This window comes from Nannobrachium achirus (assembly GCF_963921795.1).
Source record: "Nannobrachium achirus genome assembly, chromosome: 20".
Lineage (NCBI taxonomy): Eukaryota > Metazoa > Chordata > Actinopteri > Myctophiformes > Myctophidae > Nannobrachium > Nannobrachium achirus.
In genome coordinates this window covers 33,058,907-33,075,806 of record NC_137827.1, presented here as the reverse complement: position 1 = coordinate 33,075,806, position 16,900 = coordinate 33,058,907, and the positions used below count along the sequence as shown (strand labels likewise).

Here is a 16,900-nt window from a genome sequence, read left to right as displayed (position 1 = left end):
TCTGCATAATGAGTAGCCCACTTTCTACTTTTGGTAGGCCTACTTGAACATTTTGATACCAATACTTTTGTACTTTTACTCAAGTAGCCTGTATTTTGATTAAGCACTTTTACTTGTAACACAGAGTATTTCTACATTGCAGTATTGATACTTTTACTTTTACAAAATGTTAGTACTTTTTTCCACCACTGATTATAGTCGGTGACCTTGCTGAAATATGAAAAGTGCCTCTTGTTCTACCTGCTGTCTTCCTCTTAGACTGATTGCTATTCAACTGCCCCGTCGCCAGGCCTGGGTCTGAGTGATGGAGGTCTTACTTAACAGTAACACGCCATTCTTTCAGCAAGGACGCTGAGAAATGTGCCCTACAATGGCCCGCTGAATCATGGCGAGTTGTGCAACTTCGGGCCAATGTTGTGCAATACCGCCCCCACTTGGCCATTCGACGTTACTGGAGTAACCTCAAATGACCAAGAAGTCTCGTGTTGGGTTATGGACATGGAAGCAGCTCAGAGAGAGTAGCTTTAGATACGGTCGGATTCGTCGGAATACAATATAAAGTATTTAGAAAAGTGAAATAGTTTTACAATCTGGCAAAAATGATAAAAGCGTTCCTCTAAAAAATAATCTAAAGAATGTAACATCAGCTGATATTTTTGAAAGGAGTAACATACAAAGGGACCCCTATGCAAACAAGCCTAACAGCTTTCTTTATCCTTTTAGTTGACCTTGTATCAGTGAACTGCACTGTTGTACTTTTTCCTATGCAAACTTCTAATAAAGTGTTCATTGAATCAATCAATCAATCAATCACATTATTTAGATTTTTTTTTTAATTCGCTTTGGTATCTAATTATTTGACAGAATCTGTTTTGAAAGGGAATCGAGGATGTGGTCAGTAGAGGGCAGCACAAATCTTTAGATTTCCTCATTTCCAAAACAACCATCCATAGCCAGACAGTCAATATTGCATATTGTATCCCTTGGCAAGAGGGGCAGTGCAGTGCTGTGCGCTTTTGGGAAAAGATGAGATGTGCATTTTTCGTTTTACTCTCCAAGTATCTGATTGGTCGAAAGTTTTAGTTTAGTTTCCCCCCCTCTGAACTTTCCCTTTATAAAACAACTTCTGGTGAAGTGAAAGCTCCATTCTTTTAAAGTGCGCCGCAGACCCCGCTTGATGGAATAATTGCTTTTACAGGAGATTAACTTTCCTATTGGATTAACTTGTGTGGTGGAATATCAACTCTGTCATTACATTTAATTGCATGCCTCTGTAAAAAATTACACATTTGGCCAATTTACCATACTTAACCACTTTACTTTATTGCAACAAGGCTCGTTTTGTGGTCACTTGACACCGTTCCGGACCGTTTTACGCGTTTTACGCACCATACGTCCGCGCCATGGCCAACTCGTGTCTCCAACTGAGCGGCTTCCTGATCAGCTGTCTCGGCTGGGTGGGTATAGTGGTGGCGACCGCCACCAATGACTGGGTGCAGATGTGTAAATACGGCATGAACACCTGTAAGAAAATGGACGAGCTGGAAGCCAAGGGACCCTGGGCTGACTGTGTCATCTCCACTGCCCTGTACCACTGCGTCTCTCTCACACAGATACTGGACCTGCCAGGTAAATGCTGCTCCCTGCAACAGTTGGATGCTTTTCTTTATTGTCCTCCCTCAATTACTGTAGGCTATATATTTAACCTTAACAGTGGTGGAAAAAAGTACTCAAATGTTTTACTTAAGTAAAACATATCTATACTGTGATGTAGAAATACTCTGTTACAAGTAAAAGTCCGGAATTCACTAAAAGTACAAAAGTATTGGCATCAAAATGTACTTAAAGTACCAAAAGTATGCAGAATGTCCCATTTCAAGTTTTCAAATGTACAAACATCTTTTGAAAATAGCAGATCTACAAGCTCACTATGCCTCGATCACATCGAGATGCATTGTGAGTTCGTAGAACGGCTATTTTCAAATGGACGAAATGTTTATAGGATTTAAGTGTTGTTTTGTAATAATAATCAATCTGCAAAGTAACTAGTAACTAAAACTTTCAAATAAATGTTGTGGAGCAAAAGTACAATATTTGGATCCGAGATGTAGTGGAGTAGAAGTAAAAGTAAAAATCTCTAAATGGCATAAATTAAACAATTACAGTGAAGTTAACATGACATACAGGGTTCTTGGGTGATCATTGTGTTAACATGATTCATATACTGTACACCCACAGCATACATCCAGACAACCCGTGCCCTGATGACCACAGGTTCCATCCTGGGTCTCCCGGCGGTGGTGATGGTCCTGATGTCCACCACATGCATCCGCCTGGGCGACGAGCCTCAGAGCTCCAAGAACAAACGCTCTGTGTTGGGAGGAGTGCTGATTCTCATAGTCGGTAAGAGACTGGGACCCCTCGTTCTCCTGAAGTGCTCTAGACATGGGTTAAAACAGTGGTTCTCAAAGTGGACTCTGTAGGTTCCTTTAGGGGGGTCTAAATTGACCCATACAAGTATGTAACTCTGAGAGAGTACAAACGGAACCAAATGAACCCTTAACCCTAAAGGGTTCATTTGGTTCCATTTCGTACACTGTCAGAGTTAAGGGGAGACCTTGAGATTTAAAAGTGTGAGAAACACTGGGTTAAAATGTTATAGTCAAAAATGTTAGCCAAAGCAATCAATCACTGATGCTGGAGGTGTTATATCGCTTACTACAGTATGAAGGTAATTATATAGGACACATTGGGACTACCGGTACCACACACACACACACACACACACACACACACACACACACACACACACACACACACACACACACACACACACACACACACTCTCTTACATCACAGCCCGCTCCTCCCTGACCTTGAACTCCCTTATCCCCGGCTCAAAAGTTTAAGAGGTGCAGTGAAAGTTTAAAGGATACAGTGGGTGACTGCTTTCCTCCCTGGGGATCACACACGCGCGCACACACACACACACACACACACACACACACAGACACACACACATACACATACGTGCACGCACCTACACATGCACACATGGACACGGACACTCATTGTTCCTGGCAGTCCATCCAGCCCTCCCCCCCCTGACCCCCATGTACATTCCAGCGCTCCACCTACTCTCGTCCACACCCAGCCTATTTCTGAGCCACATAGAAATCCACTCTCAGATTTAGCAGCTTTAGCGCTCCCATAAATATTTGACTATTTAAGCAGTATTTTCCACCGGCACCGTCTCCCTCGTGGGAGAAACTATTTATGACGCCCCGGCCCGCGTCATCCTGGCTAGAGCCTTTCACAAATACCTGTATGCAAAAGCAATTTCCATGACCGAAAATAAAAGTGCTTTTACGTATCTCCAAACGCAGCACAAAACAAAATCGTATTTCCGCTCGCTCGCTCGCTCGCTCGCTCACTCACTCCCTCTGTATACCATGATAAAGAAAACACCAAGAGGATCCTTTTTTTCCCATTACTGTGGATTCTTTTTTACCCCCCCAGACGAAAAGACCTTGAGTGTGAAAAAGGCTTGACCACATAAAGCAACAGGGTGTAGAATCAAGAGCAAGCATTCACACTTTGAATAACACAAAATGGAATTGCTTTATCGTCCCAATACTCTTAAGCAAAAGTAATTCCGGCACAGTGACTGGTCTGGGAAAAAAAGTTATGGTTCTTAGAAAGAAATGTTTGAGCTGAGAGCTGCGGGGCGTCAGTGTTCCCGCTTCTGATCTACCCATTTAGTTTGGACTCAAATCTGTACATTTTGGCACCACACATTCACAGTATCCACATGGACATAGTATCAGTGTTAAACTGATTTCACACTCTCTTTGCTCACATAGCGAAGGACTTAAGTGTAGCCCAAAACCAAGTCCAATTCTTGGAATTACGTATTTGAGGTCTGTCCCACTCTGCTGCAGTTTATGACATGGCATACCGTTGTAGTCGGGTGGAAACCATGTACAGTATATGCCCAAAACCTTCCCTTTTTTGTTATTATTTTAAAAACTATTTAAAATAGTGAAAATAACCGATCTACAAGCACACAACGCCTCACAATACTTTTGTGAGACACTATAGGGCTTTAATTGACCAAAACAATTACACATTTGAAACTTGGAGATACAAGGTTTCTGCCTGACAGTGATGATATGCAGTACCTTTGATCTGTCTGTCTCTCTTTCTTCAGGCAGTGTTTGTTATATACTGTACAGTACATGTATTTTCTGATACCACCATAGATAGTTTGGTGCTACTGTACATCCTGCAGTGCTAATGCACAATGGGTGCACATGTACTGTAGCTTACAGTAGTAGATGTCTGCCATAGCTACTGTAGCACCTATATGTAGAGGTGTCGCTCACTGAAAGTAACTGATTTCCCCAAAAAAATACTAAAAACACACATCAGTCTATAATCAAGTAAAGGCTACAGATACACCATCCAGGTACCTAATGTTGGTACAGTTAAGACATCAGTCATGCTACAGTACCACTTTATTTCATTATCCCCATTAATATTCCAAATGTGGAAAGGCATGGCAGGCTAAGGAGTGAACGTAAAGGCAATGTGTATCTTCGCTGTTGGGCAGAAAGCTTCATCTCCAATATTTCATTTTCTTTCATATTATTTCCAAATTGCTGCCCTATTTAATAATTAATGGTATGAATCGTTAAAAGGTTTTGCCTATGATGACATGCCCAATATAGGGATGCCACAGTCGTTAAGTCTCTCTTTTGGTTTATATACAGTATTAACCAACGTATTAACTACTGTACATTGGTTCCAGTTGAACTTGGGCTCTTTTTTTCCCATTTCCTGGAAAGTTGTACACAGCACAGCGGTGTGTATGAGTGTACAGTACATACACTATATGTGATCAGATTGCTTCTGTTTCTCCCCAGCTGCATGTGGAATGGTGTCGACCGTGTGGTTCCCCATCGGGGCCCACCACCAGTATGGCCTCATGTCCTTTGGCTTCTCCCTGTACGCCGGCTGGGTGGGCACCGCCTTCTCCCTGCTCGGGGGGTCCCTCGTCACCTGCTGCTCGACGGAGTCCTCGCCTCCCCATGCCTACCAGGACAACAACCGCTTCTACTACTCCAAACAGGGGGGGCCCAACGCCCCGGCCGTGAGTTCCACCAACCACGCCAAGAGTGCCCATGTCTGAGGCCATTTTGAGTGAGGGAAAAACGTATGGGTGGACTGTACACACCCGTGGAAGGACTCAACCCAACACACACACACACACACACACACACACGCACACGCACACGCACACACGCACACACACACGATTGAAATTGAAGTAAAAAAGTATTTGAATGCACAGTATGAACACAGATACACCATTCTAGCAAACGGACACACATTCTGTAAGTGTTTTTTCACGGGGAGCTCATTCCTTGGCATACAGTACAATGGACTGTTTCTGCATTGGTGAGCTCATCTTCAAGTGTCTTCTCGAGGGGCCTGGCATGGACTCAGCCCATTGTTGCATAATTGCACAGGTGTCTGAATAACTGCCTGAACGGAAACCTGTGGTCCTAATCATCGTATTGCTCTGGCCATATGGACTTCATTTATTGATCTTTTTTTGTATTTTTTCTATGTTAATGGCGAGGACATTTTTGTGTACCTTTTTGCAAAAAATATGTTTTTATTTTCTTGAATGAATACAATACTATGATGACTTAAAACAAATTAACAAATGCAGTGTACATCAGTCTTAATGTTTTGCCACAGTATTTTTTTACTACTTTAATATTCAATAACTATTTTTACATTTCATTTGTTCCGTTAAATTCCACACGGTACAATCAACAGTGTTAATCAACTCGGTTGAGAGTGCAAAGGAGTGTAAAATGTACCATACTATGTAAAGTCCTCAGTGTTTATTCATCCATTTGTAACAATGCCAGTGTACAAACACAACGGGAGCCATTTTGGTTCCATTTGTACACTCTCAAGAGTTGAATTAATGCTGGGGATTTTTCTGTGTACTACTACTAACCCTTGCTCCCACTGGAAGAAAACACTGCATCATTTTGCTTGCCAGTTGCTGAATAAATTACTCCAGATTGCTTGAGAGGTTATGTATAACAGGATCGGCTCTATGGAAAACATGCAGATTTTGGCCAAAGGCTGCTCTGTGTTGGCACCAACCGTTCCCTACATTAGCATTCTTGGCTGGACGTTATTGTCTTGTGCCTGATACGAGTGATAGTGCTTGATAATATTCTAATCGGAGACCCGACTTGGCAGAGCTGTTGGTATTATATTATCAGTGGGTTATTTGAAGCTGTCAACAAAAACGAGTTCATTTCGACATCATCTCTGAACATCAGCTCCCTTTTTATTTTGTTACTGCCTTGATCATAATCTATGGTTACTGTACTTTGACTGTAATTAACTCATTGCCTCTATTGTTTCCTAACCGTGTTATAAAAAAGCTACTTCTACCCTTGGAATTCTAAGATTCTATCTGGCACTTTGGTCAAAAGCTGCAATCCGTATCATTTAAACCTATGAACTTCAGGCAGTGCTACTTGTCAACCAGTAGGTGTACCCGACAGGGTCTGGCTTTCTCTATGGAAGAGTAGGGAGACCTCCTCCAACCACTGCAGATGTGCTAGTTATAATGTATTATCATGCTCTACCACAGTGTTTCTCAAAATGTCAAGGTCTCTCCTTAACTCTGACAGTGTTCCATTTGTACACTGTCAGAGTTACAGACTTGTAAGGGTCAATTTAGACCCCCCCCCCCCCATAAAGGAGATAAAGGGTCCCTGAAATCCACTTTGAGAACCACTGCTCTACCATACAGGTTGGAAATAATGTTGTATTCATTAAAATACGTTCCAGATTGCAGCTTAAAAGTCCTTTATATAACTGTAAACAGACTCTACAATCTATAGTTTAGTTTAGTTTTTTATGAGTGCAAGTCTGTGAAATGTACAAATTACAAATGTTATATTTCATTTTTTGTATGGGTTGTGAAATGTTGTACACTTACTGTATATGTTGAGATCCAAGATCAACAACTACTTTTCAATTAGCTTGAACCCCATATTTCCAAGCTCTACCACACCAGTGTTAGCTTATTTATTATTTCTCATAAATGTTACAATGTTGTGCCATTGTTTTTGTTTTATTTTGTATTCTGAAATAAAGATACAAGTGTCAGCTTAAAACTGCTCTGTTTTAATTGTTTCTTACAAAAAGGTTCACGATATCCTTAACTCCTACTGTTAACTGCCACCCATAAATATGACATTGTGTGACACGACATGAAAACCTTTTGTGCATTTTAAATGAATGGAATCCAGTTGCCTCCTAAAATCTAACAAACTACATACAGTAACAGTACGCTTTGAAAAACGGTCGTAGTCAATGGGCTAAACATTCCAGACGACTGGCATGGTTCATTACGTATTTTTATTTTACCACCAGTCAACAAATTGTTATCTACTGCCCTTCAAAAACTGCCATATGTGCTGATCTGGTGCAGTCACATATTATGCAGCCGCAGCGTGAATTAGCATGAGTGGGTACGGTTATCCTCTGACTCATTTGGAGTAGGATGGATAATGATAACAAAAGTTACTATATATTGCTACTGTCTCTCTCAGTGTGTGAGAGAGACATAATAGTGCAGATTACATGTCTGTTTTCAAGTGGAAACTTACTACTGCAGAATGTGTTTTGTCGTTTGGCTGCATGTGTAAGACACTCAGCTGAGGACAGTGAGATAACTGTGTGGAATCTGTGTTGTGACTCAGTGACCTTACATTAGATCAGTGCAGAAGAACCTGTCCACAGTCTCACCGTGTACTGACCCCCCCCCCACGTAAACATGCCAGGACCGAACATACAGTATGCTATATTATATATATTCCGTGAGCATGCACGGACAGAATCGAATATTTGTTGCATGTTACAGGATACAGTTATATACAGTAAAACCCTTTACTGTGATTTGACTGTGTATCGCTGAGCCTCAGACTTTGGTTATCTTAACGGTGCCATGGCATTGGTCCGAAATCTCATTGTTCCTACGTCCCATTAGTCAGAATATGGTGATGTTAACCTGGTGAAAAATACTATGCCTAAATCTAAACCTAATCTCAGTAAAACTATGCCTATAAACCTAGCCCAAACCCTAACCCTAACCTCAGTAAAACCATGCCTAAACCTAACCCTAAAACCTAACCCTAACTAAATTCGGACTAATGAGATGTAGGACTAATGAGATTTCAGACTTATGGGCAGTCCTCATCTTAACATGCAGCAAATATAAAATTCTCTCTCTCTCTCTCTCACACATTTCCATCACGTTCATGCTTGTGTATTTGGTTGTGTGCACTCTGCACTGTGGTTATGGTGGTGATGTTCCAGGCGTACAAACACCTCACCCACAGGATGTTGGTGGGAGTGTTGCGTGGAACCAAGCTGTTCCTCTATGGTACAGAGGCTGTTGTTCACTGTGACATGCTGCTCCGCTTCAGTGAGTAACCACAGTCAGATCTCCAGTGTTAACACTGCTATCCTTATAACTGTTAAGGCCTAGCTGGGATTCAAAGTTCCCAAAATTCTGTTCCACTCAACCAAGAGGCAATCCCCGCTTTGGCCAGGGAAGTCATGAGCTTATGAGCTTTGTGCAGTGCTACTTGTCAACCAGTAGGCGTCTTACCCGACACCAGGGTCTGAATGCCTCAATGGGAGAGTAGGGAGACCACCTCCAACCACTGCAGATGTGCTAGTTCTATTGTTGCGACCGAAGGTCGCAGTTTAGTATGTGAAACGGCACATGCTGACTCCGTCCGGACGTGTACACTTTTTTACGGTCTATGGGTTTGCCGCTCTCTGACATCATGCTCTGACATCACTGTGATGTCAAACTAACAGGAGATTCCTGATGTCATCAATATTAAGCCCATATCTAACAGGACTTCATATGGGAATGCCCATATCTGGAGGCCACATCGGCCACATATCACACTAACAGAATCAATATATGACCAAGATAGGTCATATATTATACCCATATCTGTGTTTCCATATACAGTACATGGATCTCCAAATATGGGTAACTGGTCCGATATACATCACTGGCCAGATAGCCAAGACATGGCACTTACTAGTATGAATATACTCAACCATACAGATTGGCAAATAAATCATTAAAAAAATCAATGGGTTTTAGATTGTAACGATACCTTTTGAGTGTAGCATTGTTACCAAATGGACCTGTAACTTTGCCTGGCGTTGCCAGCCTCTATCACACCACTACTGCCAGGGGGTGTTGTTGTGTTCGGTCTGGTTTATTAACCAGGCAACCTGTAACTATCACTGAGAAAATTAAATATGGCACTATATGCAGTGAGACAAAGTCTGACTTTCTTTTGTCTGTGTAACTTTAGAGATGGTTTGCCGCCAGTTCCTGGTTGTATATGTTATAGAGAAATGTTCTTCTCATGTAAATCCAGACGTTGAGTCAAATTGTGCTTGTACTCTGTGTGTGTGTTTGTGTGTGTGTGTGTGTGTGTGTGTGTGTGTGTGTGTGTGTGTGTGTGTGTGTGTGTGCGTGTGCGTGTGCGCTTACTGTACGTGTGCATTTACTTACTCTATGTGTCATCATTATATCGGTCCAACCCTTTCTCCCCATCCCACAGCTGTCAAAATACAGATAGCGAGGAACAGTCAACAAATGAACAAACCCATTCTTTTGGTATTTGCAATAAATAACTTTCATTGTTGCATGGAGGCAATATCAACAACTCAACAAACAGAGTGCGCCCAGAGGCGAGATAACCACACACGGAAGAATCCAATTGAAAAAAAGAAGAAAAATAATTACACAACATAAAAAAACAACTACGTTATACAACTTGGTACCAAAATATACAGAAGATGAAAAAAAAAGAAAAGAAAGTAATATCTAGTTTTGCGAGAGAAGCCAATCTCAACAAGTCCGACACACGCTGACTGGACATTTGGCCACGGCAGGATACAGGAAGAGCACAGGAAGAAGAACATGGTACGCCATCTCTGAGACTAGAGAAACAAACAGTAGCTCATTATTAAAAGCAATATAGGGGAAACATTTGTTTATGCTTGTATTTCTTTTCCTTCTTTTGCAGAACTGTATTAAAATAGCATCTGTATGTATTCATATTAGAATCCTACTGTTACTTAAAGATCCTCGCCTGAACCTTCTAAGCTCCTACTGTTGATTTGACTTAACCATTTCAAAGTCCTCAAAAGTAAAGGTTAAGGTCTATAACCGAGACTTATAACTCTGGTGAGGCTATCGTTAGAAATATATATATATTTTTCGCCGTTTCTCCCAGGCCAATAACTCCATCCACCACTTTTATAAACACCCACCTGCAGAGTGCATGTGGAGGGTAAACGGCTGTAGAAAAATACTTCTCTTAGTTCACTCGTCTTTTTAGTGTTTTACTTTTCACTTTTTGCATACCTATTTCCACCTCATTGCATGAGTATACATCTACTTTACTAAATGGAGTCCGTAAGAATACTTTGAAGGTATTTCAATGAAATACATAAAAATCAGGACAAATATTTATTTTACTTGTGAACTGCTGGCGAACCGTTGTACTTGAAAAATAAAAACAGTAATTTGTCTCGTCACTGGATATACTGTACCAATATTTACCAAATGATGCAGACAGTACAACTTACAGACTTAACATTTCTAATGTCTCATTGTAAAGTAAGTGTCCACTTTAACGAAATCCACTGGCCCTCTACTTGGAAAAAGTAAACAAATATTGTGGACTTTGGCTTGCTTTGTAAACAGAGATAGTGGTTTGAGAAGAGGTTATACAGGAAGTAAGGATACTGTAAGTGGGAAATGGGGTGGGGATCGGGGGTCGTGTAGGTGAAGGGAGGGGGGGTGACCCCCTCTTTCTCACACACTCACACACACGCACACGAACACATGCACCCGCACACGCTCCCCAAAGTTTGCTACATGTTTCTGTTTCCCATTTCAACCACAGCCCGATTTCTCCTATACCTGGGTTGCTGAAAGGAGCAGAAAAACACAGCGAAGAGTTCAACAATCATAGAGAGAGAGAAAATGTTTCAATTAACCACTTTCAACCTGGCATAGGACACATTTTTTCAATTTAAAAAATAGCAGACCGAAAAGCTGACACAGTGACGCGTTGATTACTATTTTCACTTTTTTTTATAGGGTTTAAGTGGCTAAGGGTGCATTTGTGAAATCCACGCCGATGCTCTGCTGTGCACAGGATTATTTTGTGATTTAAAAGAGAAGATTGGTTTGCCAGAGTGCAAAAGTGGCAAACAGAAAAATGATGAACGGAAACACCATTGTAATGTGCAACCTCTCTTTCTTAGAAAAAATATGTTTCTACCATTATAGAGGATTTTCTGGATAGCACAAATAACAATGTTACTTTAGAAAAACATGAATAGATTTTCTATTTTAAATTTAGATACTGCATGTGATGGTTTTGTATCATAGTATGAACTAAATGTGCTTGTTGGCAGGATAACTAGATGATGCAAACATTTAATTCACCAAATAAGCCATAACTGAAACATTTTGACTTAACTTCCTATCTTCAGCCATCATGCTCAGACAAACTGTCTCTTCAGCAAGAGAATTTGGTACTGATGTGCTATTTCAAAACTTCACACATCCTGCCATTGGCAAGAGATTAGATTTCCATTAGATCAGCAATTCTTGCCATTATTATGACCTTCTCTGACTTAAATCTACTTATGAAGGTGGAATCTGCTTTTCAATGGGAATGGAGTGGTTTCTTGCCATTTGCGGGTTTGTGCAAAAATACGCTCCATTTCCTAAACAACAAGAAGGCACTCCGACACCCTCAGAGTGAATTTGCTAAATGCACCCTCAAATTCAGTCTAGAAAGTGCACAGGGTTGAACAGGTTTAGTAGCAGCGATATCATGATAAGATGCATTTCACAATAAAATAGCCAAAGGATTGGGGACATAGTTCTGTAGCTTGTAAAGCCAATGCCTGTGCTAAGCTGAGTTGAGAAATGAATATGTTCTTTCTGTAGCTATTAATATCCTCAACGCTGTGAAAGATGCCTGGGTATGAGAGCTACGGCTGTATTTGAATAGGTGTCATTTGTTAAGAAGATTTCTCTTATGTCTCGTTGCGTTCAGTCACTACATGCAAGTACAACATTTACAATCTGGGCCTCATGCGCGAGAGCATGCGACACTTCCACCAAATAGCCACACAGTGAGGCGCGGGTGTGGACCACGCACACGCACGCATATATACACATACAGGTACTGTACACTAGACACACACAGACGTACATACTGTACAGTATATACACACGCAAAGCAGACTATAAAACAGTACAATCCAGGAGGCATCCGATTGCCTGGAGCCCCCTTCTCATTTTGGCTGAGCTATGAATGCAAAGCTGTTGTGTATTTTATTTTATTTTTTTCTTGGCTGAGCTGGATAGTTGGTGGTGGCTGACACTGTTTTGGCTAGATAGAAACAGTATAGTAAGAAGGAAAAGCTTTTAAAATGTGTATTTTCTTATTTTTATTTTTAATTTTTTGGTGCATCATAGAACTCCACCGGATGACACCAATTCACCCTTTGTCAGCCTTCTAGTTGGTCCCTGACTGACCAACCGGCAGGCTCTATTTGCCTGCCCTTGTCCCAACATGGCCTTAATTGCACCGCCTTCTTTATGTTGATGCTAAAACATCATTTTTGGAAAAATAAAAACATTTTAAAACATGCCCTGTCACTATACTGCCACTGAGAAGCTCCTTTTTACTGAAACCAAGTTTAAAATGAGAATTACACCGAATAATACAAATAATACAATAAAAAGCAACTGAATTTCATTGTTAGTGGATGGAGAGAAAGGACTTTTGCCCAACCAAGACACAGCAACCAATAGGTGCGAAGAGGGGCGGGACAACGGGCGGGACTTGACAAAGGGTGAATTGGTGAGTCCATTCCTGCATGCACAAAGAAACCCTCACTGGTGAGGTGTTTGGGATAGTCCCGAGGATGCTGAGGGGCACATGGGTACGGGCAGGAGTTTGCAGCGTGGCATCATTAGATATAGTGCAGTAGACATATAAAGCCTGGTTCATACTCAGTTGCGCACCGGTGACGTGACGTGTTGTGAGCTTGCAGATTGCCTATTTTCGGTGCACGACATTGGTGTGCAACCAAGTTTAAATCAGGCGTAAGGCTTCCCATAGGGGACTGATGCAGCAACGGGGGGCAGGAGGCGGTGGGGTGGAGTGGTGGACAACATTCAGTGCATAGACCTACCACAAATCACAAGTTATTTTATACTTTAGCTATTGAAAAATAGCAGTGAGCTTGTAGATCTGCTATTGTTGAAAAGTCATGAAAATGTGTGCAAATCTTTGAATATATGTATTTTGTAAGCGAACATTTCTAACTCAAATTTTGCTTCTGGGGGGTCACTGGAACTAAATATTTTGAGATGGGGGTCCGTGGCCAAATACATATAATTTTGGGGGTCCTTCACATGAAAAAGTTTGAGCACCACTGACATAGAAACATTGTTTTAAAAAAAAAAAAACCTTAGAAGGATTTGAAATATTCAAACTCGCAGCGCGGCACTCGGTGCCACGCTGTGAGCTTGTATAGCTCATATATGAGCTATACATACATACATACATACAGTATGTGAGCTTCTATATCTGCTATTTTTCAATACCTAAAGCACGAAATAATGTGTAATAATGCGTTCTCAGTCTAAATGGGTTAAACCCCCTCCCATCTATGAAGAACATTCCCATACCCAGGGCCCAGAATTTGGTGCGACACCCCTGGACAGAATGCTGTTGTTTGTTCAGTTTGGGACTTCCGAACCCTGACAGTGCTGCTGCTACTGTACCGTTATGTCAGTGGTTCCCAACCTCTCCTGGATCAGGGACCACTTGAACATCTTGAAAGCGTTTGCAGCCCACCCATCTGACCCCTGCGGTTAAGGGGTCAGGTGGGAGCAGATGCGTGCATTTTCAGAGCATGTTTGTTTTAATCATCAATCAACCCATTGTGTTCCGGCTTGGATCAATGGAGCAAACATAAGACTTTCAATGTAGAAGACTTTAAGTTCCTATTCATCGTTACACATTCAAGGTTTTAAAGAAAAAAAATACCATCACTTATTTTTACTTTATTTATATTAAGATGTTATATTTAAAGCAGTAGTTCACCCCCCAAATGGCTTTTTTTTCTATTGATTACTCATGCCATGGAGACTTGAGTTCAATAATATTTTTTTATATTTCTGGCATTCCTAAGACAATAATTAGATTTTTGTAAATTTACACCCATTGATTCCAGATGGGCCCCAATGCATTTGAGTCCCCATCCAGAATCAGTCAATCAAATTATTGTCTTAGGAATGCGACAAATAGAAAACAATATTATTGAACTCAAGTCTCCATGGCATGAGTATAATCAATAGAAAAAAAGTAATTTTGGGGGTGAACTACTCCTTTAAGGGTTATCAATTCAAGCTGTTTTGCCCACTAGTGAGCCCGGGCCACAGGTTGGGAATCCATGGACTATGTAGTTTGATTTGACCTGATAGAATCTGTAATCCAAAGGGAAAAGAGTTTCCTACAGTGGATGTTTCTGCAGACAAGGTGGTGGTGGGGGTGACAAGCTTGGGCTCCTTTGGTTGGAACAGATCCAAGAGGGGAAGAAAGCGAGGGAGGGTGTGAGAGGGACGAACCAACCTCCCCGTGGGGTTAAACAGGTGGTGTTGAACCTCCTGGACACGGGCGGTGGAAATTGAATAGATTACTGTCACAAAGCCTGACAGAGAAACCAATCACAGCTCCGTCGCCTGTGAAATCTCACTTTAACCCCTTCGGCTGACATGAGCTGACGGACAGCAGAGACGGGGAAGAGAAACAGGGAGATGGATGACTGGGGGTCGGGGGGGGGGGGGGGGGGGGGTTAAAAGAGGAGAGGAGAGGCTGGGGAGACTATGGTTATTGGCAGGAATAGCCTGCAGAGGAATGGAGGAGGAAATGAGCGACAGGAGAGAGAGGTAAAGAACAGGATCGGGGGCTAATTCACTTTCGGGTTCGATGTGAAATTGCACCTATACTGCGTATAAGTTCAACTGAACAGCACGGAAATAATTGGACGGAACTGATCGACTTGAAAGTGAACTGACTCCCATGTCTGTCAAGAGCAGCATTAGCATAGAGAGAACCACACAGCGAAGACACAGAGGTACGTAGAGGAAGTCAACATCGTGAATCATGCAGTTTGTCCTCCATTATCCATTGGTTTTCCTTTTATTTCCCTTGATATATATTTGTTTTATCTCTCTTGGCAACTTTTATGGGATAATGAAGAGCTGGCTAGATTAGGTTGTGACGGACGGGGTGTGTGTGTGTGTGTGTGTGTGTGTGTGTGTGTGTGTGTGTGTGTGTGTGTGTGTGTGTGTGTGTGTGTGTGTGTGTGTGTGTGTGTGTGTGTGTGTGTGTGTGTGTGTGTGTGTGTGTGTGTGTGTGTGTGTGTGTGTGTGTGTGTCTGTGCGCGTGTGCGTGTGAGAGCTGCATGCTGAGGCAATAGGACGAACAAGAAATACCACATGTCTACAAACACACAATAAAACCAACATCACACACTTAAACCCACACTCCCACACACACAGATATGAGAATGGATGTGAGGGGTGTCAGTTAATTGCACAGACACACACACGCACGCACGCACGCACGCACGCACGCACGCACGCACGCACGCACGCACGCACGCACGCACACACACACACACACACACACACACACACACACGCACACGCACACGCACACACACAGATGAAGGCACTATTGCAAGCAAAGTCCAGGTACTATCTGAGACAGAAAACATTGATTCCCTTCTCCCAGTACCCGCCCAGTCCCTTGGGCGAGACGTTGGGGACAGATGAGGCAAGTAAAGACAGACAGAAAGACCTATCCAGCAGTTTTTCAATGTGTCTGTCTGTCTGTGTGTGTGTGTGTGTGTGTGTGTGTGTGTGTGTGTGTGTGTGTGTGTGTGTGTGTGTGTGTGTGTGTGTGTGTGTGTGTGTTCTGTGCACGTGCATGCAGCTGGTTTCCTGTCTATCAGAGAAATGAGCTGAGAAGACCTAGGTCCTAGAAACAGGAAGATGACCTGGGATCGGCTTCCTGCCTGTCTGTGTTGAAACACAAAGTGAAACATCTCTCCTTGTCTCTCACCACTCTCTCTCCTCCTCACTTAGACTTCCAGGGAATCAACAGCTGTAGACTGCTCACACTGTACAATAGGGATGGGACGATATGAAAATCTCATATCACGGTTATTGTGACAAAAGAAATCGCCATTTACGATATTATCGCGATAATCAAAATCCATTATCCTGGGCGGAACATTTGCCAAAAAATAGCAGACCTACAAGCTCACAACACGTTGTGAGCTTGTAGACCGGCAATTTTTTGGCAAAGACATTTGATAGAGTGAAAAAAAGACTGTATCGAGTACGTATATTATAAGTACCTTTTACCATTTATAGAGGGTTTAAATTATACCGGATATGCAGCTCGGCAGATAAAAGGTGAATTCATCCCAGTGCATGATGGAGGACGATATCACGATAAATTAAATCTCCACAATACGATTATCGTGAGTGCTTTTTATCACGATAAACGATAATATCGCGTATCGTCCCATCCCTACTGTACTACATACAGTGTCACATGCACTCATATCTGAACCTTTCACCCTGTGCAATGAGGGAACTCTGGGTGAGTGAAAAAAACAAGTGATTGTAACAAGAGACATGACCTTGACAGTT

The 16,900-nt window shown here is 42.0% G+C and overlaps 1 protein-coding gene across 1 annotated transcript; it reads left to right on the top strand.

Annotated features, from left to right (window-relative positions):
* Window positions 1-1,191: 1,191 nt before the first annotated feature.
* cldn11a (claudin 11a) lies at window positions 1,192-5,639 on the top strand. The gene is made up of 3 exons (XM_080750043.1): window positions 1,192-1,629; window positions 2,239-2,403; window positions 4,926-5,639. The coding sequence occupies exons 1-3, from the start codon at window positions 1,404-1,406 to the stop codon at window positions 5,189-5,191; spliced, it is 657 nt and encodes a 218-aa protein (XP_080606169.1). The 5' UTR covers window positions 1,192-1,403; the 3' UTR covers window positions 5,192-5,639.
* Window positions 5,640-16,900: the final 11,261 nt, after the last annotated feature.